The sequence below is a fragment of the Nannospalax galili genome, unplaced genomic scaffold (genome assembly GCF_000622305.1).
Source record: "Nannospalax galili isolate Female #2095 unplaced genomic scaffold, S.galili_v1.0 scaffold339, whole genome shotgun sequence".
NCBI classification, from domain to species: domain Eukaryota; kingdom Metazoa; phylum Chordata; class Mammalia; order Rodentia; family Spalacidae; genus Nannospalax; species Nannospalax galili.
Genome location: NW_008344185.1, coordinates 2,601,409 through 2,629,092, shown reverse-complemented (window position 1 = coordinate 2,629,092; position 27,684 = coordinate 2,601,409). Strand labels below are relative to the sequence as shown.

The following is a 27,684-nucleotide window of genomic DNA, read 5'->3' as shown; positions in this document are numbered from 1 at the left end:
ACACCTCTCTTGAGACTCAGTAGAAAAATCGTTAAGAACCCAAGAGTCAGGTGACTCAAGCTCAGGCTGAAGCTCCAGCACCACCAAGGCTTGCTTTCTTAGGAAGCAGACTCTAAGTCAAGGTTGAATGGGCAGGATTTACTAGGGACTACTCCTGGGATCAACTGCTATGGAAAGAAAAGGGAAATCATGGGGTCAGACAAGAGGAGAAACAACAGTACAGTCTCAACAAAGCCAGCAAGCACTGGGAAGCTGAGATGGAACTTCAGAGTTATCCTTGGATGGAACAAGGAGGCTAAGCCTTTACACCTGTGTGAATCAATTGGCTGTGGGCTGCCCTGGGAAACAAGCTTTAACCAAGGTCATTCTCAAAGAGATCTTTCAGTTGCACACTGCCAGTAACACTCCCAGTGGCTGGAACCGTATGTGTTTTCCTTTCAGAAAAGCTTACTATTGATATGATTTTGAACAAGTTACCTAGCCTCTTTATCTAAAGTTTACAGATAAGAGGCCTGGGATGATGTAGCAATGTCTGTGTTTGAATGTTCGTGATCATTAAGTGAACTAACACTTGTGGTTTAAATGTGGAATGTCCCCCTCAGGCTCCTATGCTTGGGTTGGGGAGATTATGATTTGGGACTCTGGCCTTACCTAACAGAAATGGGTCACTGAGGGTGGACCTTGTGGGTGATAGTCATCTATGGTGCCAGCCAAGGCTTTCTTTGTTTCCTGATCCACAAGATGTGAACAAGTCATGTTCCGCTATGCCTTCCTCATAGTATTTCCTAAGACTATAAACCAAAGACATTCTTTCTTGCTTGCATTGTTTCTGCCTTTGTTTCTGTCAGGTGTTCCATCACAGTGATGAGGAAATCACTAAAACAGCCTGTAAAACTTTTAGTGGGCGCTCACTAAATGCCTGGCAGTGCTTAAGTGTTAGTTTTGGTGTGAATCTCATAAAGTTCATGAAAACAGCAATGTTGCCATTTGGGATTAAATGGGACAATATTGTGGAGACTTTACAGGAGTCCAGAAAAGAGGGCTTGCCCTGTGGATGGTTCCGCTGAGGCCCAGATTTTTAGCCAAAATGTTTAAACCAAAGAACTCTGCATCACCTCCCATTCTTTTCTATTATCACAGCCAGAATAAGGTCTAGGAAGAGCTTTCCATTGTAATTTTACCTAAAACATCCTTTATAATGTGATTGTATCCCTTTGATATAATGGGAGACAATATTTTGTCTTATATAAGTGATGGCATTTAGGGCTGAAGAAATGGCTCGGCAGTTAAGAGCACTGACTGCTCTTGCAGAGGACCTGGGTTCAATTCCCAGCACCTACACGGCAGCTAATAACTGTCTGAACTCTAGTTCCAGGGGATCCGATGCTTTCTTCTGACCTCTGTGGGCACTGCACAACACAGGTGCACTTACACACACATGCAGGCCATACACTCATACACACAAAATAAAAGTAATAAAATATGGCCTATTTTCTGCAGCTAGTTATTAAAGTCTCTATATTCTTCAAGGCTTCGGAGAATTATGGTCTACTGGAAGAATTCCTAGTCCCTCCACCTGCAAGACTAGAAATGCCCGCTGATCAGGGAAGGACAAGGTCTAAATGTGGGCATGGCTAGCAGAGAGATATCAGGCATCTGCACTTGGGATGAGCTGTTTGCTAGAAACAAAATTATGATTCATGAAGAAAGTCTAGGGAAGAGAATGTGGGACCCACAGGAAACAAAGCAAAAGGGTACCTCGAGACGAATATTCTTTTTGTGTGTGTGCGTGTGTATATGTATATATGTTTGTATATTTACATATGTTCTCCTGCCAGGGATCAGCCTTGGGTATTGATCCTTAAGTGCTATCCATCTTGTTTTTTGAGACAGTCTCTCACTGGCCTGGAACTCACCAACTAGGCTAGCCAGCAAGTCCCATAAATCCACCTGTCTCCACCTTCCCAGTGCTAGAATTATAAGTGACTCATGATACCCAGTTTTAGTTTTGGGGTTTTTTGGATATTTATTATTTTTATTTTATGTGTATGTGTTAATTGCCTGCATGTATGTAAATGCAGCCATGTCATTCAATGCCCACGGAGGTCAGAAGAGTGTCACATCCCCGGAAGCGTAGTTATGGAAAGCTGTTAGCTGCCATGTGGGTGCTGGGACGCAAACTCAGGTCCTCTGCAAGAGCAGCCAGTGCTCTTACCCACTGAACCATCTCTCCAGCCCACAGTTTTTGTTTTATGTAGTTTCTGGGAATCAAACTCAGGTCCTTATGCTTACACACAACTGCTTTACCAACTGAGTTATCTCCCCTGCCCCAAGAGAGATGAATATTCTAACCATAGTTGAAGGTAGGGTGGTGACTAGATAGTTAATAGAATCATCCTGAAAACCCAAAGATTGTTGCCTATGAGAAACTTCCTCTTCTTCTTAAAAACAGGGATGGTAGTGGATATCTCTAGCTTACTGTGGAGAAGAGAGTCCATCCCTGCTCTGAACTTCACTATTCACTGTCTGGATCATAGATGGTGTGGTCACTCAAGTGACCCAGCATTTCTAGGCCTAAACCTATTTTTACCATCAGAGCAGGACAGATGGAAATTTACTTTACACGGAAACTTCAAATCATCTTCCTTTCTTCTAACCTAGAAATCTTGTTTTTCTCCTGCCCTGACCCAACTCCTATCTTCCAGTTCCCTTGTCCAAATCAGTCCTCGCTCATCCCTTCCATGCTTAGCTGCCATTTTCCAGCTTTCTACATGTTTGGGTTGAAGCAGAACATTTGTTTCCAATTACATTCCAAAGCATAGGAGGGAATTTCTTTGAGTAGCTTCCTCATTTTCAATTGACCATGGCAATGGCAGCCTCAAAGAAGAAAACTCTTTCCAGGAAGATTGTGAACCTCACCCAGAAAGCAATGTGAGTCTTCTTTTTCCATTACATGTGCATACAAAAATCATGGGGACATTCCTGTGCCCACCAAAAGCCGATCCCCAAAGCCCTTTATAGAGAATCAGGGGCCACCAGGGATCAGAAGGAGGGGTTGCTAAGAGCTTCCTGAGCTGGGAGAAAACCTAAGAAAAGCAGGAGAAAAAGCTCAAGTCTTTCTCTCTTTACGGACTGTGAAATGCAGGCCAAAATGAGCCCCTCATGGTTTGCAAAATTATTAACTGTTCCTCATGTCTCTGTTACCTGAAAAAGGACTCTGGAGCAGCTGAACAGGAGAAAAGAAGAAGGCAGCGACAAGATGAAAAAGGCATATTGACTCAAGTCAGGAAAGTGAGTTTTGAGGCCCCAGTGGCTATCTCTTGCTAGACACCTATTGGTGTGCCCTTCCAGTGTATCATCCAGCTGCCTCCTGCCCTGAGTGACTGCTCCCTGTGGACTGAATCAGAAGTAAGCAGCCTTCTGTCCTCTGGTTGGAGTCAGTCAATGGAAGCCACTGGCGGGGGAATCAGAGGAGGAGGGCAAGACCGGAGTGTTAGTTCCCTTATCCTCCCTTAGTGCTCTTTCCCAAGGTTGGCTGCCTTTATCTGTGAAGGCCAAAGCTCCTACCAGGTGACCTTGGACATTTAGCTTGGCTCCAGAGAGCAAGCCTTCTTTTATCCTCCTTAACAGAGAGGGGTTGCAATGACTTCCTTCTGTAGCTAGCCCAGGTGACACTGAGCCACACTCTACTACTCTTGAGCTCTGCTAACATCTATATTGAGTCTGTTAGGCAATGTGCCTCAATTATCCAGTTTGGGTGCATGTTTCCTGCCACCATATTCATCTTTCTTTTAGTCTCAGTCAGGGACTCTGAATTTCTAAGACCCTCAATATAATCCTGCAGAGAAGGAAAACAGGTGAAAGCAGGGACTTCGTTCTTCAACTTGGAAACCGAAGAGAAGTAAACCATTTATTTGATCCACCTCCCTTAAGCCCTGTTCTGAAGGAGATCTTGGCAGCCTCTGGGGCAATGAGGGGGAGGCCATGAGGATGACATAAGCCCATGACCCAATTTTCACCAGAGCAGCTCTACTTCATCTGCTTAACAAATTTTAGAAAGCAGCTTCAAAATATCAGAAAACGAAGAGGGTCACTGAACTGTGAGGAGCAGAAGAGTCCATATGTGGCCTTTAAAATAAATACTATCTCTGCTGTTATTTAGTAGCAAAACTGCTATCTTAGGAAGAACTCAAAGAAGATGCAAGAGGGATACTCTGCAGTGACAGCCTGCCGTACTCCCTCTTTTCAGAGTTGACTCCTCCCTAAAGTTCTGGTAAAGAGGGATCAAGGCAATCATGTACTTTGCCAAGTAACTCCACCCCACTCCTGGCCCCAGTAGTGGACTCAAGTGGACAACTGACCCAGGAAGAATGAAATTGTTGTCTAGGCTGAGAAAATGAGTTTCCCTTGATAATTTGGGCTGGGTGACTTTCAATTGCGGTCACATGATGTAATATCCTGAGCTATACAGAGCCATGCAGCACAGGATGAAGGAGATGCCGAGCCCACCAGAGGCCTCAGCAGAAGACTTTAGGCAGAAGCCAGTCCTCTGGCGAGGCAGTGAAGCCCACCACAGAGAGCCTTTCCTGTTTCCCTCACATGGACTCTTGCCTTAGTTTCTAACACTTCTTCAAGTCCTACCACGCTATGTTTTCTACTACTGGATTCTAAGAAATTCCCCTGTGATTTATTTTGATCAACAAATTCTCTTTTCTTGTGCTAGACTGGGAATTGAATAACAAATAGAGAAGGGCTAAGTCTTTTTGGAGAATCGCCTAATGACAGAAATTCCTCTGCAGGAGATGGAACTTGATTCACTTTCCTTAAACATAGGCTGACTTCAACAATACCCTCTAACAGTCAGGGAATGGAAAGGGAGATAAACCTAGAAAATACCATTTTAACCAATTAGTTACGGGTAACATCACCCTTGAAGCCATGTGGGTTTCATTTAGCCAATATAGTGTGAAGCAAACATTTCATCTGTGTGATCCTTCCTCCTTAAATCCATTAGATCCAGCCCAATAATGAGAAACACCAGAAAAGGCATCAAGAAATATTCCACAAAATAACTGACCAGTGCTATTTATATTTTATTTTTTGTTATTTTATGTGTATGAATGTATATTGTCTGTAGATATGTAAGTGCACCCAGGTTGTGCAATGCCCGTGGAGGTCAGCAGAAGGTGTCAGATCCCCTGGAACTGGAGTTACAGACAGTTGTTAGCTACCATGTGGGTGCTGGAATTTGAACCAGGGTCTTCTGCAAGGGCAACCAGTGCTCTTAACCACTGAACCATCTCTCCAGCACCATCAGTGCTATTTAAAACAAGGGAAGAGACAGGGTGAGCAAGGAGAAATAGAAGCCAAAATCAAAGTGGTAATTGAACTAGATTCTGAAAAGGAAAATAGGGGCATTGATAGGAAAATTGTTGAAATCCAAATGACATACACAGTTTATATACTAGTGTTTTACCAATAATAGGGATTTTTTTTAAGTTTTGATAACTGCATCACACTTCCATAAAATATGGAACTAGCCTTCAGAGTAAATGAGGACTCTGAAGGAGCTTTGTAGCTGTGGTAAATTTAAATTTATTTTTCAAGGACTACTGAGTTACTCACCAACTCTCTAAAAGCACTAGAGAGCCAGTCTTGGTGGCTACAGAGGCAGGAAGCATTGCTCATTCCACACTGCAGAATGGTCCAACCAGGACCCCATGGCCACAGACACTGCAGGCTTCCCCTTCACACTCAAGCCTTGTAAGTCCATCCCACCTCTGGAAACTATATGTAGCTTCTGCTACTCCAGTGCTACCCCAGTCACCAAATAGATGGTCCTGCTTCTGCTTGTTCTGGGCATCTGATTTCGGGAATGTGCTTGAACACTGGCTGCCAAGAGGCTGGAGCCTGGCTCTTGCTTTTATCCCTGGGTGGCAGTTCTGCCTGGAAAAGAAGGGGGTGCCCCAGATGTAGGAAGGTGGTTCCAGTGCTATGTCAAAAAAGGACAAATGTCCATTGTGGTAAATGAGTCTCTGCATCTAACCGGGGTGGTTGGAATGGACTGCTCAGAGGAACGAGAATGAAGATAGATTGGTTTTGTGAAAACAAATCCTAATTTTAAAACACAGCAGCATCTGGCCCTCAACCCAGCAGAAGAAGCAAGATTCTGATAAGCAGAAATGCATACAAAAAGCTTCATTTTTGTCTTCTACTGTCTGTCAGTCAGCTTAGCAAGCTGTTTCTTGTTAGGGACGGAGGGAGTCCTTAGGAATTTTCTTGTCATATATGGGAAATACAGTTTTAGGGTTGCTCAAGGATTAAATAAACTGAGGTTAGCCTTAAAATGTCCAGTCTTGTGTAATAGTAAAAAGTTCACATTTTATTTCAAGTTGAACTATCTCCCCCTTGTATAGTTTGGGTCTTTCTTTGCACTCACTTTTCTTTCCTCCTCTGGCTTGTGGCTTCAGCTCTTCCAGGACTGATTAGAGTCTGTAGACTGAGAAATAGAAAAGTTCTTCCTGGCTGGTGCTGACACAGGCTTAGAATCTGCAATCTATGTTTTCTCAGATGTCTAAGGATGACTTTTCAAGAGTTCTAACATGATTTTTTTCTGAAAATTTGGACACCTGTCATCCACAATTTCCTGTGGGTGCATTTACTCTTGGCAGGGCAAATGCCACTCTTTCCTGGTTGACCATTTCTTCATGCTCATCCTCTAGGAATTTAGCATTCCCTTAGCTTTTCTGTGCTTAGGTCTTAGGTCTCTGTGTCCCTGTAGATCACCCTCTTAGACAGGACCTAAAATGATCACATTTGCCACCTGGACTGACATCTTGTCCACAGGACATACTCATTACCCTGACAGACCTCCTGGAAGAACAGGCTTCCTATTCACTGTGCACCATCAAATCAATCATTCAGTCCATCTCTTACCCTGTAGATGATTCGATGATCCTCAGATGCAGGGGACACATATTAAGCTTTCTATGTAGGCCCCTTCAAACTCTTGACCCTAAATTGGAAAACTGAAATAACATCCTGCATTCTATCTGACCACAATGTAATAAAGCTAGATACCAACAGCAATAGAAACTACAAAAAGATACACAAACTCAGGGAGATTGAGCAAAATACTATTTAATGATAATTGGGTCAAGGAAGAAATTAAGAAGGAAGTTTAAAAATTCCTAAACTTGAATAAAAATGAAAACGTAGCATACCAAAACCAATGGGACACAATGAAAGCAGTCCTAAAAGGAAGTGCTTATATCAAAAAATTCGAGAGATCTCACATTAGTCACTTGATGCACCTGAAGGCCTTGGAAAAACAAGAACAAACAACAACCACAAAATAGTAGACAAGAAGAGATAATCAAAACCAGGGCTGAAATTAATTAGTTAAAAAAAAGAATCAATGACAACTTGGTTCTGAGAATATTAAAAGACTGAAAAACTTTTAGCCAGATTAAACAAAAGAGGGAGAAGATTCAAGTTAATAAAATTAGAGATGAAAAAAGAGACAGCAGAAACCAACGAAATCCAGAGGATTATAAACATACTTTCAAACCTTTATTCTACCAAATTGTAAAATCTAAAAGAAATGGATGGATTCTTAATGCATATCATACACCAAAATTAAACTGAGAAGAATTTTTAAATTTTTAAATAGATCTATCACAAACAATGAGATTAAAACAGCAATACAAAAACCTCCCAACTAAAAAAAGCCTAGGCCCAGATGGATTTGCTATGGAATTTTACCAGACCTTTAGAGAAGAACCAAAACCCATGCTTCCCAAACTATTCCATAAAATAGAAGATGAAAGAATGTTTCCAAATTCTTTTTATGAAGCCAGCATTACACGGATACCTAAACCAAGTAAAGACACAACAAAAATAGAAAATTATACACCAATTTCCCTGATGAACATAGGTTGAAAAAAATTCTCAATAAAATATCCACAAACCATCAAAAAGATCATCCACCATGACCATGTTAGCTTAATCCCAGAGATGCAGGGGTGGTTCAATATATGTAAATCAATAAATGTAATCCACCTCATAAATAAACTCAAAAATCACATTGGTTGCAGAAAACAATCTTTGACAAAATACAAAACCACTTCATGTTAGAAGTCCTGGAGAGGTGAGGGATGGAGGGAGCGTGCCTCAATACAATAAAGGCAATATAAAAAGCCCCAGTCAGCATCTTGCTAAGCAGAGAAAAACTCAAAGTATTTCCACTAAAGACAGGAAAAAAACAAGGATGTCTACTCTCTCTGCTTCTGTTCAATACAGCGCTTGAAGTCTTAGCCAGAGCAATAAGGCAAGAGAAGGAAATAAAGGGGATACAAAAGGGGAAGGCAGAATTCAAAGTGTCCTTATTTGCAGATGACATGATTCTATACACAAGTGAACCTAAAGACTTCACCAGAAAACTTCTACAGCTGAGAAACACATTCAGCAAAGTATCAGCATACAAAATTAACACACAAAAAATAGTAGTCCTCCTAAATAGCAACAACAAACATACCTAAAAAGAAATCAGAGAAACAATCCTATTCACAATATCCTCAAAAAAAATTTTTTTGGACTAAATCTAATCAAAGTAGTGAAAGGCTTGTACAATGAAAACTTTAAGACATTGGAGAAAGAAATTTCAGAAGACACCAGAAGATGGAAAAGACCCTTCATGCTTACGGACTGGTAAGATTAACAATGGCCATCCTGCCAAAAGAAATCTACGGATTCAACTCAATTCCCATAAAATTCCAACATACTTCACAAAAATTTAAAAAATAATTTCAAAAATCATTTGAGAACACAAAAGACCAAGGAAAGCCAAAATAATCCTGAACAATAAAAATACTCCTGGAGGTATCTGCCATCCTGATTTCAAAGTTATACTACAGAACTGTAGTAATAAAGATAGCATCGTATTGGCATTAATACAGACACCTTGATCTACAGTGTAGAATTGAAGATCCAGATATAAATCCACACTCCTTCGGTGATGTAATTTTTGATAAAGAGGCCAAAAATATACATTGGAGGAAGGACAGCATCTTCAACATGGTACTGGTCAAGAATGAAACTAGATCCTTATTTCCAACCCTGCACAAAACTCAACTCCAAATGGATCAAAACACCTCAACATATGACCTGAGATTCTTAATCTGTTGGAGGACAAAGTAGTGGATATGCTTCAACTTGTAGGCACTTTCTGAATAGGAACCTGATAGCACAGGCATTAAAACCAACAAGTGACAAGTGGGACCTCATGAAACCAAAAAGCTCCTGTAAAGCAAAGGACACCATCAATCAAGGCAGTCTACAGAATGAGAAAAAAATCTTTACCAAGTATATATCTGACAGAGAATTAGTATCTAGAATGTACAAAGAATTTAAAAAAAAACTAAACAACAAAGAAAAAAAATCAATTAAAAATTTGGGTATGCCTTGCTCTTGGTTACCCACCGGAACATCACAGCAAGACTTTATTACTGAAGACATTACATACATAACCTACAGTTTTCTAAATCAGACGGAATTTGCTCAGGAATTAAGGTCAGCAATCAGTAAGTGGGACCTCATTAAATTACAAAGCTTCTATACAGCAAAAGAAACAACCAAGGAAGGGAAGAGGAAATCTACTGAGTGGGAGAAAATCTTTACCAGCTACACATCCAAGAGAGAATTAATATTCAGATTATACAAAGAACTCAAAAAACAAAGAAATAAGAAAATAAACAACCCAATAAAAAGATGGGTGGTAGACTAGAACAAACAAGAAGAAATCAAGCTGGTGCTGACTCCAAAGCCTCATCTCTACTGGCTAGCTTTTGAAGTGCTGGAACGTGCTATGCAAGCTACTTGAAGAGAAAATTTATCATCAACCTTACCCAGCTGTGAATCTAACAAACTACAACAACTGGTCTGACAAGGTATGCCCACCAGTGCCATGAATATTATGGGGGTAACTAGTCACATTCTAGTTTGATTTAAGGCCCACTTCATAAGATGGAGCCCTTCTTCAGCCCAGAATTTATCAAGTAGTGTTTCATATATACTAGGTGTCCAATAAATGTGTGTGGATCTCTATGAAAGGAAGCCTCTTCCAGACAGGCACCTATGAGCCAGCCAATAGGGCTCCCAAGCATCCTTCAATATGCCACAATGGGGACTATACCCACTTTCATCCCCATACTTCTCTTGTGCAGAGCTGAATCTCATTTAAATTAAGCCAACTATGAAAGACCAGAGAGGCATGTAGCCCAGTCCCATTCCAAAATCAGAAGCTAGCACCCAATATATCGCATAATCCCCCATCACCTCCGAATGTGTATAGTTCAGCTCCAGAATCTGAAGAACTAGAGGGCAAGTACCAGACTGTGCAATAAGGTTAATCTAGGTGTTTGAAGAACCCCTTAAAGGATAGACTCTGATACAGACCCTTGATAGAAAAACTATTTATGGGAGGCTGAGAAAAAAGAGGAGAGGAAGAGGGGGAGGAAAGAAAGGAAGAAAGAGAGAAAGAGAGAGAGAAAGAAAAGAAAACCTTAAGAAGCACATGCCAGACTTGAAATTATTCCATTATAGCCCTGCCTATGGGGGAAGTCATTTCAGACTGATTTTCAGGTTTCCAGAGCTTCAACTTTCAATACTGAACAAGGCATTGCCAAATTTTTTTTTATTTTATGCTTTCTTTGAGCCAGCACCAAATGCTAGACATCGTTTCACTTTAATTGAATCCATCTGTAAACCAGTAGACTTTTCCAGAGCCTCTGGAAAAAAACAAAACAAAAAAAAACCTTTCCATACTCTGCATTATTTGATTAATCAATGAAGCTTGACATCTGGTGCTCACACTGTCCTTGTTCTAGTAAGCATACTTGCAAACAAGAATGTGAATTATTAAGTGTCTGAGTCTCCTTTCAATATGGACACCCGTTTTCGTTGTTTGGAGTTACAAAATTAGTAGGGAAAAGGGCTGAGAAGCGGATTTCGTGTTTGGCCAGGCTGGTAATCCTAGTTCCAAAGATCTTAAGGCAGAAGCAGAAGCAGCAGCCAACAGGGTCTATGAGCCAAGGACATCTGGCTCTTCCACAGAGAACAGGCACTGCCCAGTCAAAGGATAAGCCCACTTAGTAGATGCAAAGATGTTCCTCAGCCTTCTGTGTGTACATGTGGCACTATTGTTCTGAATGCTTGGGTAAGATTGGGGCTAAGATCAATTCTGAATTACATCTAGATCAAGCCATCCCTAGATTAAGACTCTGATTCTTCCTCCTTTCTAAAATGCCAGGAAGGGGCAATTTATAACAGAAATCCAGAAACACAGGAGAAAAACACTTTTGGAGGAATAGAGAAATTTGCAGCATTAGTGTTAACAGTCCTGGCTCGAAGATACTATAAAGGCACTTGTTTCCCGCCCTTTATCTATCAGTTCTTGAAACAATGCACTCCAAGAAATTGGAATTTCCCCAGCAGTCTCATGCTGGGAGGAGAATGCTTATCCTGCTGCCAGCCAGAGGGGGACTTCTCCCCAAGAAAGAGATTTCATACACTTCTGACAACCTGTCAGACCACCTTGCAGGAGATACTGGAGCTAGAAACTATGATGGGCCCATGATAGGTACCTCATCTTTATCAGGACTGCTTAGCCATGCATACCTCTTGCCTTCTATTCAAATCTAATCCTCGTGTCAGGACCCAGAAGTCGGACTTGGAGGCTTTTCACGGTTACTTTGTCTCTCTCATTGGCCTACTAAGGACAGGTGGCAGAGCCTAGCTTGTTAGGGCTGCCAGACCCCAGGTTCTGACCCTAAAAGCTCCAGTAACATTAGTTTCCATGGCCAGGGATGAAAGGCAAAAATCCAAAGCCGTGGGTTAGATTTCTTAACTCTAGGGATGTTAACCACTCAAGGAGTGTCTAAGAACCAGTGACATTTCCCCCATCTCATCCCCCTTCAAGGCTGAAGATACAAAACAAGAGCCTTGGGGAATCTTACTCTCAGTCTTACAATGTTCTGTTCCAGACTCCCAAAAAGGTGCTGAGGGTCTTCAGTCACAGTCCTAAACATACAGTCACCTTGCATTCCAGAAACAGCAGGTTTCTGTTGACAGATCACCCCAGGATGACATCGATCAGAAGCAATCATCTCTTGGGAACCAGCTCGTCCCCCAAGCCATAAGGACTATGCTTGCAGAACCAGAACCAAGATAATGGCCAACCAGATCACACTTCAAGCAAAACTGCTCCTTATGCATACGTCTTGTCCTCTGCCCCCTCTGTTTAAACAGTGAAGACCGACTTGGGGAGGGTGCCACCCCTTTCTCTCTTCTCCCCAGTGTGGCCAAGTTAATTAAAACTCCTTTCTCTGCCCATCACCACTACTCATATGTTTATTGTTTGGCTTTGTTTCTGTTTTTCATTTGTTGGTTGGTGTTTGTTTGTTTGTTTGTTTGAGACAAAGTCTTACTTTGTAGCACAGGCTGGCCTGGAACTCACCATGTAGCCCAAACTTGCAGTGCTCCTCCTGCTTCAGTCTTCTGGGTGCTGAGATTACAGGTATGTGCCATCACACCCAGCTCTACTTATCTCTTTAATTTGTGTATTGGGTCAGGTGTGAGCTTTGTCTGTTGGGACTCCCAGAGCTGGGACTTTTACCCTAAAATTGATAATATCCTGATAATATCCTTATCCCTGAAACACTGGCCTTTAAGAAAATCATTAAACATGAAAAAGACCTTAAATAGACATCAATTTGAAAAATCAAAATCTTAGTTGCCCAAGAACTTCAATACCTGAAGAGTATTTTAATAGAACCTGTACAGCCTATCTAATATCTTCATCCCCCTCTAAACACACAGTACACAGAGCCAGTGATCTCTGATGTGAGAAGACACTTCTCTCAGCCCCAGGAAAGATAATCAGTCATAAGAATCCCATTTCCCTTTGCTAGTGGTTGGTGGAGGGATAGGAATTATATTGCCCAGTTATAGACAATAAGCTATAAAAGTGAATAAAGTATTTGAGGAGAAACTCTCCTTATAAGGATAAAATGAATAATAAAAGAATAAAATGAGTGTCTAACAAAGAAGCCACTTTGTTCTGTGATTTCTTTTCAAACCTAATCCTTGTGTCAGGACCCAGAAGTTGGACCCAGAAGTTTTGGCACCCATCTTACAATCACAAGGAACTAAACAGAAGAATGAAAATGCTAACAGCTTGAGGGAGGTAGTGAGGAGAACAAGGGGAGAGCCCTTGATACTATCTCTGAGCTTCTGAACCAGCCTTGGAGTGCTAACCTCCAGAATGTCCACTAATTGAGATAATGACACTATTTCCTAAGCCAAAGACCAACAAATCAAATAGTCCATGGCCAAATTCAAGAGCTAAGAACTGTTTTTACATTTGTAAAAGGTTGTTTACAGGGGCTGGAGAGATGGCTCAGAGGTTGAGAGCACTGACTGCTCTTGTAGAGGACCCAGGTTTGATTCCCAGCACCCATGTGGCAGCTACGAATCGTCCTTAACTCCAGTTCCAGGGGAATCCGAAGCCCTCTTCTGACCTTGGCAGCATTGCACGACACAGGTGTACTCACATACATGCAGACAATAACTCATACACATAAAATAAAAATAATAAAATATTTTTTAAAGGTTGTTTACAAAAACGAAAGAAAAATGAATGGCAGAGACCATGTGTGGCCCACAAAACCTCAAATCTTTACTATGTTACTCTTTACAGAAAAAGTTTGATAACCTCAGTTTAAACCACCTGTAGAAGGAACCAGGGAGGTAACAGAAAAGAATCTGAGAGAGAACAGTAGGAAAAAGGTGCTACTAAGGGAGAAATGGATAAAAATGGGGTTATTTAAATGGGATAGGGGAGGGAGGGTTATACAAGGGATAAAGTGAAGAAGGAGCTCAAGAGAGGTGAGACCATAGGTGATGAGTATTATCAAAGGAGAAATGGGGAAAATGGGGGCACTTTAAATGGGGAAACCATAGCAGAAGGGTGATACAGAGAGAGAGAGAGAGAGAGAGAGAGAGAGAGAGAGAGAGAGAGAGAGAGAGAGAGAGAGAGAGAGAGAGAGAGAGAGAGAGAGAGAGAGAGAGAGAAAGGATAAATAATGCCTAGCTAGTTAAAAAAAAAAAAAAGCAGAGGGAACCATATTAGTTCAAACCTACTGACAAATTATACAAACATTATCACTACATGAGTCCATGTATATAGCTAAGGGCTGCATAACCAGCCAGACAGGAGAGACCTTCCTTTGAGTTGTTGGCCAGGATGGTTCAAACTCCCAAAATTACTCAGGCTATTGCCACAGCCCTTGATGGCTTCCCCGAACTTGAAGGTAAAACCCTACTGCCAAAGACAGAGCATACTTTGAACACAGGATTTGGAGCAATAGAGCTGCAACTGACCTGAAACCATTTCCCCCAAAGGCTAGCTCGCATAGCTTTGGAAAGTGCTATGAAGGTGTCAAGGGAAAACACCAATGGATGATCCAACGCCAGCTTCAAGACCAAATAACCACATCGATGGCCAGCACAGCATTTATCATTGGTGCAGTAGTGACACTCTTATCTTGGGGGCAATCAACAGCTACCCTAATTTGACTAAACTCCCACTCAAAGGAGGAAATTCAAGTGTGGTAATGTAAACATAACCTATTACACATGGCTGGAGTGGCCATAGGTCTTAGCAAAAACCTTAAGATGTCACATCGCTAGACTAATGTGATTTCTTACTATGTGCAAAATATATACCTTTACGTTTACAGACAAATACCACAGTAACCACTCATCAAAGAAGCTCATTTTGCACCAGAGACTATTACCAAGTACCATAACTGGTCACACGTGAACACTGTCTATGAATTGCCCAGACCTACGTGGCACATCTACAATGCAACCCCTACACCCAAGGCTCATGGAACATAGAACAGAGATAAAGAAGAAGACACTAATGAATCTCTCAGTTCTCAATAATGAAGCTCCCTCATGCAGCAGAGGGCCAGGAACACAAAAGGTCACAAATAGCAAAAGTGTAGAAATCAAGAGTCTGCTGAATAATGGTCCTTGGACAGGATCCCTTTATTAAACTTCACCCACCCAAGGCTCAGGGACCATCATGGAAGAGGGGGCAGAAAGATTGTAAGCACCAGCGAGGACGTACATGACCATATGGAAACAGAGTCCTACAAGCTCCTGGGAACCTGATCATATGATTCTATGGCAATGGTGTCAGCACACACAAGTCCCATGCAAACTCAAGCAGACAATAACCCAACATAGAACTGTGAAAATGAACTGTAGACCTCAATCTTATCTGAAGAAATGTTGGCAACTGATTGCTGCTAGATGAAGAATTGCTGATCTTCCTAAAACAAGGGACTCTAGATAGGCTGACTAGACTTGGTAAACAGACTTGCACTGGAGAATAGCTGGGGATGATGACAACCCAGTGGGCCTTAACAGGGATGACAGAGTATTTGGGCTCCATTTGGGGGAGGGGTAGCTAGGGGAGGGTGCCAGTGGGAATGGAGGTATAAAATGATTAAAATTGTTTGAGATGTTCTGTATGAAATCCACAAAAAATTTTTTAAAAAAATAAAAAAAAAACAAAAAACAAATGAGGTGCTGGGGTGATAGCTCAGTGGTAAAGTCCTTGCCTAGTGTGCACAGGACCCTGCGCGTGATTCCCAGCAAAACAAAACAAAACAAAATAAAACAAAATGAAACAAAACAAAACAAAAAAATCACCTATAGTTGAGTACACTGCAATTTTCAGGTAAAATATTCTTAATATAAGCACTAATGGCTTCATTTTACAGTTACAGAAATTAGCTTTGGCAAACAGTGGGTCCAGGTAGACAATTCAAATGCAGATTTATGACTATTTCAATTCATTGTAAAATTAAGTCAAATTCAGGGATTGGAGAAAGCATTTAACAAACTTTTCTGTCCCTTCAGGCTTCAAATAATATTTCTTGAGTTTACAAATCAGATTAGACAATGCTTCTTGATGAAACACAATGTATTCAGTGAGTGTCCTCAAAAGAGGTCAGACTGCCTTGTTATCTGGAACATGAAGGCATTTCCTGCATGAGGAAAACAAACCTAGAGGATTCCAGGGAGGAAAAGGCATGACAGACAAGCATTATACAAACTCATTGATGTGACAAATTACGTCTTCTTCTGCTGAGATAGCTTTTGCATTTCCTGCTGACTCACTCTGAGTGAATCCTCCGTGACAAATAGCCAAGACTTCCACCTTTTATTCTATGTCCCAAGCTAATACTGCTACTTCCACTGGGACCAACATGCTCAGTAGCACCTTAGTAGAGTTCAATTTTTGACAGAAATTTCTGTATTCTGAGAATGTGAGGTCCAGGTGAGGGCCCATTGTGGAAAGCCCATGAGCGCTATTCAGGCATTCCAATACCCACCAACACCATGGGGCCATGACTGAGCCGCGAGTAACGATTAAAGCCAGGCCTTCCTTGATTCAACTAGTATTCTTTCATGGTTACAGTCCAGTTCATATCCTAGCGCTGGTCCACTGTAGATCAGTAAGAGGCGACAGGAGGGGAACAGACAAGAGTCTTCAATCTATACCCAGTACTGGTTGTGTTTCAGTGCCGGGTTGGTTTGCCGACAGAGCTTGGCCATGTCGGGATCCAAGTTAACCCATGCTTCCCAAGGAGAACATTTTCCCATGGACTCAGTCCCTGGTGAAGTCATCTGCTCATCCTCTGGGGGTCTAAAAAGACTGGCAGGGGGGTTGCTGGAGCTTTTTATAAGGGGTGTCACTGTGACAGTGGGAATCGCGACACTCCTTTCAGGTGTGCAGCTTGGAGATGGGGATTCTAGGTTAGCCCTGGGCTTGAGAAGAGGTTTTGTCTTTTCTTCCTTCTGGATCAACAACCAGACACACAATGCCACCGCAGTTACTATCAGCAAGAGGAACAGGCCAGCCAAGGGTATGATGACCATCAGAGGGTAACTGCTCTCTCTGGGCTGTATGGGTCCCCCAGGATGGACTTTGGTGGCAGCATGTGGCCAAATGACCCTGGTGGGGGAAATTTTACCATCTATGCTTGGTTCTTTGCCACTGTGCTGTCCCCAGGCATCTGTTTCCTGCCATCTGCTCTGGATCAGGTTCCCCATAGTTTCTTTTTGTATTGTGGGTCTTGTAGAAGTCTCTAGTGTTTTCTGAGAAAATGCTGAGGTCATGAGGCTGTCCCTAGGGAGTAATAGAGGAACATCTGGTGTAAATGTCTGCAAAAGTAAGGGATCAGGTGGCACTATGGTAAAAGAGAGAGACCCTGTTGCTGGCTGTACATGGTTTGCCCTGAGCAAGAAAGTGAAGGAATCATTCAACATATCAAATCCAGTTAGATTTGCATGTGGTTCAAGCACCACAATCCCTTGGTTAATGTCGCTCTGGGTGAACAGAGCAGCCTCTTCCATCACAGCGCTGTCGACTGCTCTTCCTGCTCTCCGTACAAGTCTTCCGTGGATGGGAGGTTCTGTCACTTCAAATGTGGGATCACTGTTAGTCCTGTTGGCAAGCTCAGTTGCATCTAGGTCCTTTTTCCGCAGCTGATGAGCCACTCTGTTGGCAATTTTCAAGTGTGATATAACCCACAATAAAGGCTGAACTCTGATGTGCAGTGTCTGCCCTGTCAAGTTGCTCTCTGATGTAAACAGTGAGAACTGCAGCTGATCTTCTGAGGCTGTAAGATTTGTCATGTGGTAAGAGAGTCTTCCTGAATCCAAATCCTCCTGCACAAAGCTGGTGACCACCTGGTTTTCAATCAGGAGGTGCCCACATTGGAGGGGCCGTGTTATCTTGTAGTTGATCTGAAGGCTCCTTCCATTGGTCACCGCTGACAGGTGAGCATTGGTGATGAGGACTGTTGTCTGGCCTTGTGGGAGAATCAGGTCTGTGAGGTTCACAAGAGTGATGGAAATAGGGATGACATCCAGGTAGAAGAGCTTGTACAGAGGGCGATGTCCACCATCAGTCACACTAAAGTAAAACACTCCAGAAGTTGGGCTTCCGTCTTGTATGAACCACACCTGCAAGTTATCAATATCAGCTTGTGTAAAGTGGTGAGCAGGAGTGTCTGGATCATGAGCCATTGCCAAAAGGCCATTGTTGGGATGACGGATGATCATATACTGGATTTCATTTGGAGGAGTGTCTAGATCTTCTACTTTGAGGATTTCGGGTCCCACAATCAACCTACTGCCCTGCAGAACTTTTAACTGAAGCCCTTTAGTTTTTAATTCTGGAGTGTGGTCATTCACAGGAGTGATGGTGATGTTGAACATCTCTTCCAGAAAGTCAGCCTCTGGCTTGGTGGTAGACTTGCTCTTTGGGTTTGGCCAAACAGCAAAGGTAAAATTATCAGCCAGTGACTCAGAGTCATCATGAAGGTACGTGACTCCGAATTTATTAACTATATACTGGGAGAAATTGGGTTTTCCTGTGGTAATGTTTCTTTCTCCAACCATAATGGTTCCATGGTGAGGAAGAACTGTAACCTGGAACCAGATTTCATGGGAAGAACGCTGAGGTGGGGGCAGCTGAAGTAAGAGGTTAGAAGCATCCAATTTAGCTTGATCAATGAGAACTCTGTCTCCCTCTTCGACAGCAGCTCCTAAGAAAACATTTAAAGAAAAAAGATATTTTATTAGAACTTTCAAATGAAAAACTTTCTCTCCAAACTTTACCTCTCAGTGGATTAAACACTTGAATTACTCAAGTATCTGAATTAGCATATGAAAAATAATAAAAAGTTAAACACAAATACATCTCTAGGGAAATCAGTATGAAAGTATCTTTAAAAATTGAAAATAAAACTACCACATGACCTAGTTAACACTCTTGGATATATGTACCCAAAGATCCACATCAACTCCCACAGGGATACTTGCAGATATATTTTTATTGCTACATTTTCCACAATAGCCAGAAAATAGAACCAGCCTTGAGTCTATCAACAAATAAACTGATAAATTGTAGTACATATACACAATTGAATCTTATACAGGATCATTAAAAATGATTTTGTTAGGAGAACTAAGAAGAGACTCAGAAAGACAAATACTGCAACTTTTTCTTACCTATAGATCCTAGATTTAAAAATTGTGTGTGTGTGTGTGTGTGTGTGTGTATTTTAAATATGTGTGTAAGTCATAAAACTAGAAACAGGATTATGGAGTATAAGGGAGGAGGAAGAGATCTGAAGGGAGGTGGGAAGTTGAGGGGGTAATGTGACATGTGACAAGAAAGTAGAAGGGGAGTGCTAAAGTGGGGGAAGAAAGGGAAACAGCTGGAGTAGAGGAAGGGCCCCCAGGAAGGCAAGTGGGGAGTGGGAAGATTAAGAATAAAGGGTTAGGACATGTGTGACTGAAGACGCTATAATGAAACCCACTGCACTGTATGTTAACCTAAAGCAAACAAACAGATATAAATGCACACTTAAGTCAATATTTCAGGGAAACAAGCTTTAAAGCCTTTGGAGTCACTTATAAGATACTAAATTCCTAGCTTGTCCATGACTAGAGTTATATTGCTATGGATAAAGGTATAGCTTTTAGTTCATCTTTTCCAATTTCAGTCACCTGCGTGATAAATTTCCCATTAGGAGGAGTTCTTTAAAGCCAAATTCCCACACTTCCTCCACACAGCCTTTATGCCTAAGAGAAGAAGTGAACGAGTGCATGCGAAGAAACAATGGCTTGCCATAACTTTTATTTCAAAGGTTGATATGACACCGACAAAAGGAGAAAGACCTAATTCCAAATTGTCTTTCTTTTACTATAAAGCACTGACCAGATTTGGCCAGTACCTGTATTTGCAAGCAGGCGGCTGTGTCGGCCAGGTTCATTAATATCATATGAAATGGTAATCTGGAAGTCCTCAGGACCCAGAGCTGCAGGAGGGGAGGATGCTGTGAACGTGAAAGAGTCTTCCACGGTCCAACCTGTGTTCTCAAGATCCATATGCTGGTATAATATCAACCCTTGGCTGACCTGGATGGACAGAAAGAACAGTTAGCCCTTGGCTTCCAGTATGATAGAAGGATCAACACATAGTCTAATTGGAGGAGACATACTTTCTTAGGGCTTACTATATTCATGCTCAAATTATTTCAGGCATTGTGTAAAAGAATAAATATTAAAATTGTGATAACTTACTTTTCAAAGCTATAGGATTCTACTTCAAAACTGACCTATTCATCAAAGAAAAGCACAGTGATTTTGAGATAACTGATGCCTTAAGGCACTTTTATTACGGTAAGTGTGGTATACAGTGTATCCAGTTTCAGCAATCATCAGTTCATATAGCCAGTCTTGTTTTGTGTATATTCCTGCCCACTTTTCCACCCAAAAGATCATCTGTGATCAAACCGCAGAATCATCAAATTTCATCTACAAATGTTTGCTTGAGTAAGTGCTCATAAAATATGACTTAGAAACATAATCAATATATCACTATCATATCTAAATATTAAAAATAACTACTTCACATTAGAAAATAGCCAGTGTTCAAATTTTTCTGAAAGTCTGGTAAATACCTTAAAACACATGCACACACACACACACACACACACACACACACGCACACTCACACTGTGTCTGTCAAGATCCTTGGACGTATAAACTTCACATTTAATATTTCTCATAGATTTTTTTCATTTATAAGTCCCCTTTATTTTATCTTTTATTTTATCTTTATTTTTTTGGCTTTTTTTTTTTTTTTTTAATTTGACAGTGTCTCCCTAGTCCCAGCCTGCCTGGAAGTCACTACATGGACCACAGTGGCCTTGATCTCACAGATCTCACAGATCTCACAGATCTACCTGCTTTTGCCTCCCAAGGGCTAGGATTAAAAGAATACACCACCACGTCTGGCATTACTATTATTACTATTATTATTATGATTGCATGTGTACATGATATGGGTTGGGGAGACAAGAGTGCCACAGCATACATGTAGAACTCAGAGGATAACTTTATGGAGTTGGTTCTCTCCTTCCACCTTTAGGATTGAACTCAAGTTGCTAGGCTTGTGTGGTGGGGGTCTTTACCCACTAAACCATCTTTGCAGCCCTATAGGTTCCCTCTTTTTTTTTCCCTTGTAATTTATTTTTTGAAGAGATTGGGTTGTTTGCCATGTAGAGTTTCCTACATTTGCTCACCGATTATTATGATGTTCCTTCTCTACTATGTCTCCTATACATACTACTTAAATTTAGAAAATTAATAAGAATCAGGTTAAATTCCTGGATATGAATATTTTACAAATTACACTGAATAGCTCCTTTTGTACTTAACAGAGCAGCACAGAGCTAGAAGGGAAGGGAATAGACATCCATGGAATGCCAACTTGCCAGGCATGACCTGAAAAAGGTTTGGAAGTTAATGTTTAAAAGACACCTTTAGCTTTAGAAGCCAGTTTCTAAGGGGTGTGTGTCTGTGTGTGTGTGTGTGTGTGTGTGTGTGTGTGTGTGTGTGTGTTCATGTAGCTTACCTTGGAAGGTTGGGAATTTTGTCACCACAAACAGAAATAGCCACCATAAATGGCCAGATAACTCTGCATATCGGCTGAATACCTGGGCTCTGGGGTTGAGGAGAGGAGGAAAGGAGGTTTTTACTTCTATGGATTCAAACTGGTACAGATATTTTCCCTCTAACAGAAGGAGTCCTTCAGGAATGTCATCACAAAACCAATGGTGTAGAATTTCAACTAATAAATGAAGCAAGAAAAATAAAATGAGAAAAGCTACCATTTGGCAACTAACAGCCATAACATTTTCAGGCAAGATTCCTAAAATGGTTGCTAAAACTGGTGGGCTAAAGTATGGTGAGAAACAGGATATTTAAGTGATTAGAAATCATCTCCAAACATGATACTTATTAGTTACCAGGGTGAATAATGCCTTGGAGGTGGAGAAACCTGAAACCTGGGGAGAGATGAGTGATGAGTGTAAACATACTCAGTGTCAGGAGACAGTGAGCATCAATACCTGCTCGCAGGCAGCACTGAAAACCCAGTAGCTCCCATGAAATTCCTGCCCAGGACGCACAACCTGAATCTTCAGTCTCAGAAAGTACAACCCGAATCTCTTCCTAGAATACACAACCCGAAACCCTGCCCAGGATGCACAAACTGAATCTCTGGCCAGGATGCACAATCTGCACCCCTGCCCAGAAAGTTCAACCTGAACCCCACCCAATTAAAGCTCAACCTGAAACTCTCCCAAGAAAGCAGAGCTTGAATCCCTATCCAGAATGTACAATCTAAATATGATCATAAGGAAACATCAGCTAAAACCTCAGAATACAATCATAAGGAGGAACATTCTACACAGAATTGTTCTGTACTCTTTAAAAAATGACAAGGATGGGCTGGCAAAATGGCTTATAGGGTTAAGGCACTTTGTTGTCAAGCTGGACAAACTGAGTTTGATCCCTGGAACCCACAAGGTACATGGAGAGAGTTTATTCTCATGAGTTGTCTTCTGACCTCCATATGAACTAGGTGACATGTGTACACACACACACACACACACACACACACATACACAAACAATAAATGTAATAAAATATTTTGAAATGGCAAGGTCATAAAAGGAAATATGTTAATAACTAAGGAATGATTCCAAATTAAATGAGACTAAAGACAACTAACAACTAATGCTATTGTGTATGCTGTGGATAATTTTTCCCTTTGCTATTAAGAGCATTTATTAGAACAACTTAGAGACATTTTAATATGATTATAAATTATATATTAGTATTATGGCAATGTTAATTTCATGAAATTACAAGTTACATGGATTTGAAAGTTACACTGTGATTAGATGAGAAAACAGCCTTAATTTTAGAAATATGCATTGAGATATTTGGCGGTAGCATGTCAGACGATGTGTGTGAAAAGAAACAATAAAGCAAATCTGGCCAAACGCCAATGTTTCAGGACTATGGATGGACAATATGAGACTTCTTTATGTGTTTTTCAATTCTATAACTTCAAAAAATTTTAAATGTCTAAGTAACTGCCATGGTATTTTACATCAGCTTTAAGAAGGAACCAATGTCCCCCTTTATATGATGATCAGCACATGCAGAATGAGAGTGAGGAACCAATCCACAAAAGCCCTGGACACAGAAGACCAGAAGTGGTCATCTCCTATGCTGACATGCTGGTCTGCCCCCACCTTCCCAGTTTCCATCTCCACCCCTACTGCCCAACTTGGTCCATTTCTCTGAGACTTTTAACAAGGCTATAATGCAATGTCATTCATGAATAGGTGGATATATGGTTCCAAACTTAAATGAATATCTTTATTCATCCTCTGACAGCTTCATATGTGTATAGAATATATTTTGATTATATTCACCCCATTATGCCAAATCCCCCCGACCCCTCCTTGGGAGACCCACAAGCGCGTGCCCTCTGTGGGTCCCAGGGCTGACAAAACTGACAGAATACTTTCTATTTGGGTTTTGCATAGTTTATGACATCCTGGAGGGGGTGACTTAAAAGGCATGGATTCTCATAGGCTTTTTCTTTCCCATATTTGAAACCCTGCCATCAGCATGCCCCACCTGCAGTCTCCGCCAGTTTTTCACGTGCTGCTCTGTTCCCTGAGTCCAAAATGGCAGTTACCCCTCCATTACATTCAATGTCTCTCAGCATAGGTCTCTAGACCCGCCCCATTCAGTTCTAGATTTTTGGAGGACGCCTACCCAACACCTCTATTATAATTCCTTATCGTCTTCCTGCTCCCAATGAAATGCTTCATTTTCTCAATAAGTCCTCGTCCCTCTTTTATGTCTTCGTATGTACATGCACATACGTGTGTGTGTGTGTGCGTGAGAGAGAGAGAGACAGAGAGACAGAGACTGAGATAGAGACAAAGAGAGTTATGACCCACTGAGTTTAATTAGGGTTGCTTGTACGAGCACAGGTGTGGGTTTAGAAAAATGACCCCTTCCTCCAGCAGTGGTTCCAAATCTTGGAATTCTTCAAGTAATGTTTATTTGAAGGGACAACAGTAAAAACATACTTCAGATCTCTAAAATTAAAACTTCTATCTCAAATCCTTGATTTCTGTACAACCTCAAAGAACAGGTGTCAAATGCTAAGGAGAAATACTTGGTTCTCAGAAGGCCAGGGGGCCTGCTAAGTTTTTTGTGATGAGATATACCTTGCAGGTGGAGGCTGCTGAGAAACAGAAACTGAAAATTTGAAGGGTTCTGCCTTCTAGCCCAGAGTGTGGTAGTTAGTCTCAATTGTGTTTGAAGAAATTTAGAATCGCCATGGAAACAAATCTCTGGTCATATCTGAGAGTTTTCTAGAATAGGTTAACCGATGTGGGGAGACCATCCTAATTGTGAGTGGCACCATTCCATGGGCTGAGATCCCAGACTGCGTAAAAGGGAGAAAGTGATCTGAGCCCTAGCAGTCATGGCTCATGGCTTTCTGACTGTGCCCATGGTAACTTCTTTGCCATGATGGACTGTATCCCCTGTGTCTGTAATTCAAAACAAACCCTTTTTCCTAAAGTAGCATTTTCAGGTATTTTGTAGCAGCAATGAGACACAGGGCTAGTTGGGACCAGGCCTGGGACCAGACCTGGGAGCAGACCAGAAAGCAAAGTCAAGATAGCCTGACTTCTGGATGGGAGCTCTCTTTTACAGTATTTTCCTGGGGCCTCTTTGCTCCCAACTGCTTGAATTTCTGTTCTTCTTCCTCCAAGGAGGAAAAATAAATTAACATGAAAATGGAAGCCACAGAATGCAGTGGATTTTGAATTGTGAAGTGATCACACCTAAATTTAAATATACATAGTACCAATTTTCAGTTCTGTGGCCTTTGAGTAAGTCATCTAGTCCCTCTGAGCCTCCTTGTGTATTAAAATATATAATAATATAATTATCTGCATCTTACCTAATCAGTCGGTTACCATACCAGTGTTCAAAATGTCAGGTCCTGGGCATTTCTAGGTCTTTTCACAGATCATCCTAGTTCTCATTAACCAACTCCTGGAACATTGAGATATTCTAGTACAGATGGAAGGCTATATTCACATCTTATACTGACTCACAGCATGAAAATATGAGAGTCCTAAAGCATGCCTGATAAGGTAATTACTTCCTCATAAAAATGAAGGAATTTATAGGTTTGAATTGGAGAACAAAGTAAGTACTTGTTCACGAGTCTATATTAGGCATTTATTAGATCAAACGTCATCCCTGCAGCCCAGAGTGGCCAGGGTTAGAAGTTTCCCAAGGATCATGCTACATGAATTGAGGCTAATTCCTCTCAGTAGAAATGGGCAGAAGAGATATTTGAGAAAACTTAAGCTCCTAAATGGTGACATTTAGAAATCTCTAGCTAGAGATGGGCAACAGAATACCCACCCACATAATTACCAAAGAGCTGTGGTGCATGCCCTACATACTGAGTTGGTCTCTGCAACAATCTATTAGAAGAAAAATCTTTTCAAGGGCCCTAGCAGTATGTCTACCTGCTGCCTTCCCTGCCATAGAGGTTCAAATACTCTTGGGCCTCATGCCAGTGTAAGTATATAGATCTTAAACAAAACCATCAAAAGAGGCCATATGAAAGGTTATACTTAGGGAAGAGCAGAAAGTAGGTTTGGGCCTCTTGCTTTTGTTATATGCAAGTGTAGGAAACTGAAAAGCCCTCCCCAGAACATCAGCTCTTAATCTCTGAAATTTATGAATGAATGTTTCTTTTCATGGTACACTTTGCAGATGTAACTAACAGAAGAGCAGCCTGGATTATCTAGGTGGACCTTAAATGCAGTTACATGTCTTTAAAAGAGGAGACAGATTTACATAGGCAGATGAGAAAAAAGCAACTGACCACAGAGGAAGAGGTTGGAGTCCTGTGACCACATGCTAAGAAATGCCTGTATCCACACTAGAAGATGCAAGGAAGGAATTTCCTCTAGAGCCCTGGGAGGACACACAGTCCTGCTGACACCATGATTTATACCCATTGAGGTGGAGTTAGACTCTGTTCTCTACAACTCTGAGAGAACAAATTTCTGTTGTTCTTAACCATCATTTATGGTACTTGTAACCCAGAAGTTCCTCTGAGAAGCTAGAATTGATCTGGGGGCAGGTCTAGAGACTCACACTGAGTGCACTGGGAGTGGGGGGCGTCATCGCCATATTGAACACGAGGAACAAAGCTGCGGAACCGCAGATAAATGGCACATGAAAAGGTGGAAGAGACCGTGGGTGGGACATGCTGATGGCAGCGTTTCATGCCTTTGTAAGTCACCCCCTCGTGTCATAAACTATGCAAAACCCAAATAGACTGTGTTATGTCGGGTTTGTTAGCCCACATCAGGACTGTGAGACTCTAAGTGAGTGCGGGTCTCTCAGTGGGGAGAGGAAAACTTAGTGCAACAAATTGGTGCAGCCTGGCAGGATAACACTCTAAATGACAAACTGCAGAAACTTGGGAAAAGCAATGGGGTTAGTGGCAGTCACATGGGTGACTAAAATGACATGGGCCATGTACAGACAGACTCAAAAGGGGAAACCCTCGGGATGCCACCATCTTGTGAATGTGGAAAAATAGCTCAGTTGCTTGGGAAATGGGGCTGCTGCCATGTGTGTTGGAAAACTCTGTAAAGATTATGGAGAGCCTAGAAAACATTTTATGAGGCTTAGATGCAAGAGGGGAATCCAGAGAGAAGGCCTCATCACTTTTGTGCATAAATATTTGTCCACTGCAAAGGCAACAACCCCAGTGGAAGCTGAAAAGACTAAGGAATTACTGCCAAATTCAGTCTCAGCCTTAGAGCTTGAGAGAGGAAAAAAAAAATGGGAGATTTTAACTTGCTTAAGTTTAGGGGACCAGGAGTCAAAGGACTCAGGGGAAAAAGACAGTAATGAGAAAAGTAACAACCTAAAAATGAAAGTAACTAAAGCTGCCCCTAAGATTCAACCTTTGATACAAAAAGAGAACAAAGTTAACAATACTGTAGGTAGGAGAAAATACGCCACACTGGAGCTGTTGGGACTAGGAAAGACTTTCAAACAAGCAATTAAAGAGCCCCTCACCACGTGGCTCAGGAGGGTATGGGACATGGGAGAAAATAATGTCAGTTTGAGTCCTTCAGAAGCATCACAACTGAGTTATATAACTACCCATCTGTCCTTGAGACATAGGCTGTTTAACCTAGGCCAATACAGGAGGGAGCAGTCCCTAATGGAATGACTTGTGCAAGGCATTAATGATACGTGGTCATCACCAATGGAGACTCCCATGATTAGCAGGGGCTGGAGGACTATAAAGGAGGAAAAGGCATTACTGAGAGAACTTGGTATGAGAAAAGCAATATATGAAACCCAGTTCGCTGGTCCAGATAGGGCTGTGTTCACCAGAGATATAAAGGAAACCTTAATTCAACGGGGACCTTGAGAATGGTATAGAGCCTTAATGATTTTGCTAAGTCTTGTAATGGGACATGATTTTTGTAAAGTGAAGGAGGCTTTGGCTGATCTAAATGACTCAAACCAGCATGTAAAACATGTCTATAGAATAACAGAACAATCTACAAGTGATATAAAAAAGACCAGACAGAAGAAATGGTTCATTTA

General features: G+C 41.5%; 1 protein-coding gene across 4 annotated transcripts in view; it reads right to left on the bottom strand.

Moving 5' to 3' along the window:
- Positions 1-15,793: 15,793 nt before the first annotated feature.
- Positions 15,794-27,684, bottom strand: part of LOC103739936 (chondroitin sulfate proteoglycan 4-like) — an 83,860-nt gene continuing 71,969 nt past the window's right edge. For all 4 annotated transcript variants that reach the window (XM_029567059.1, XM_029567061.1, XM_029567060.1 and 1 more), the window contains 2 exons: positions 19,881-20,064; positions 15,794-18,686 (listed from right to left, as the gene is read on the bottom strand). In XM_029567059.1, coding sequence (XP_029422919.1) covers positions 16,630-18,686; positions 19,881-20,064 — 2,241 coding nt within the window. In that variant the 3' untranslated portion in view covers positions 15,794-16,629. The remainder of the gene's footprint in view (positions 18,687-19,880; positions 20,065-27,684) is intronic.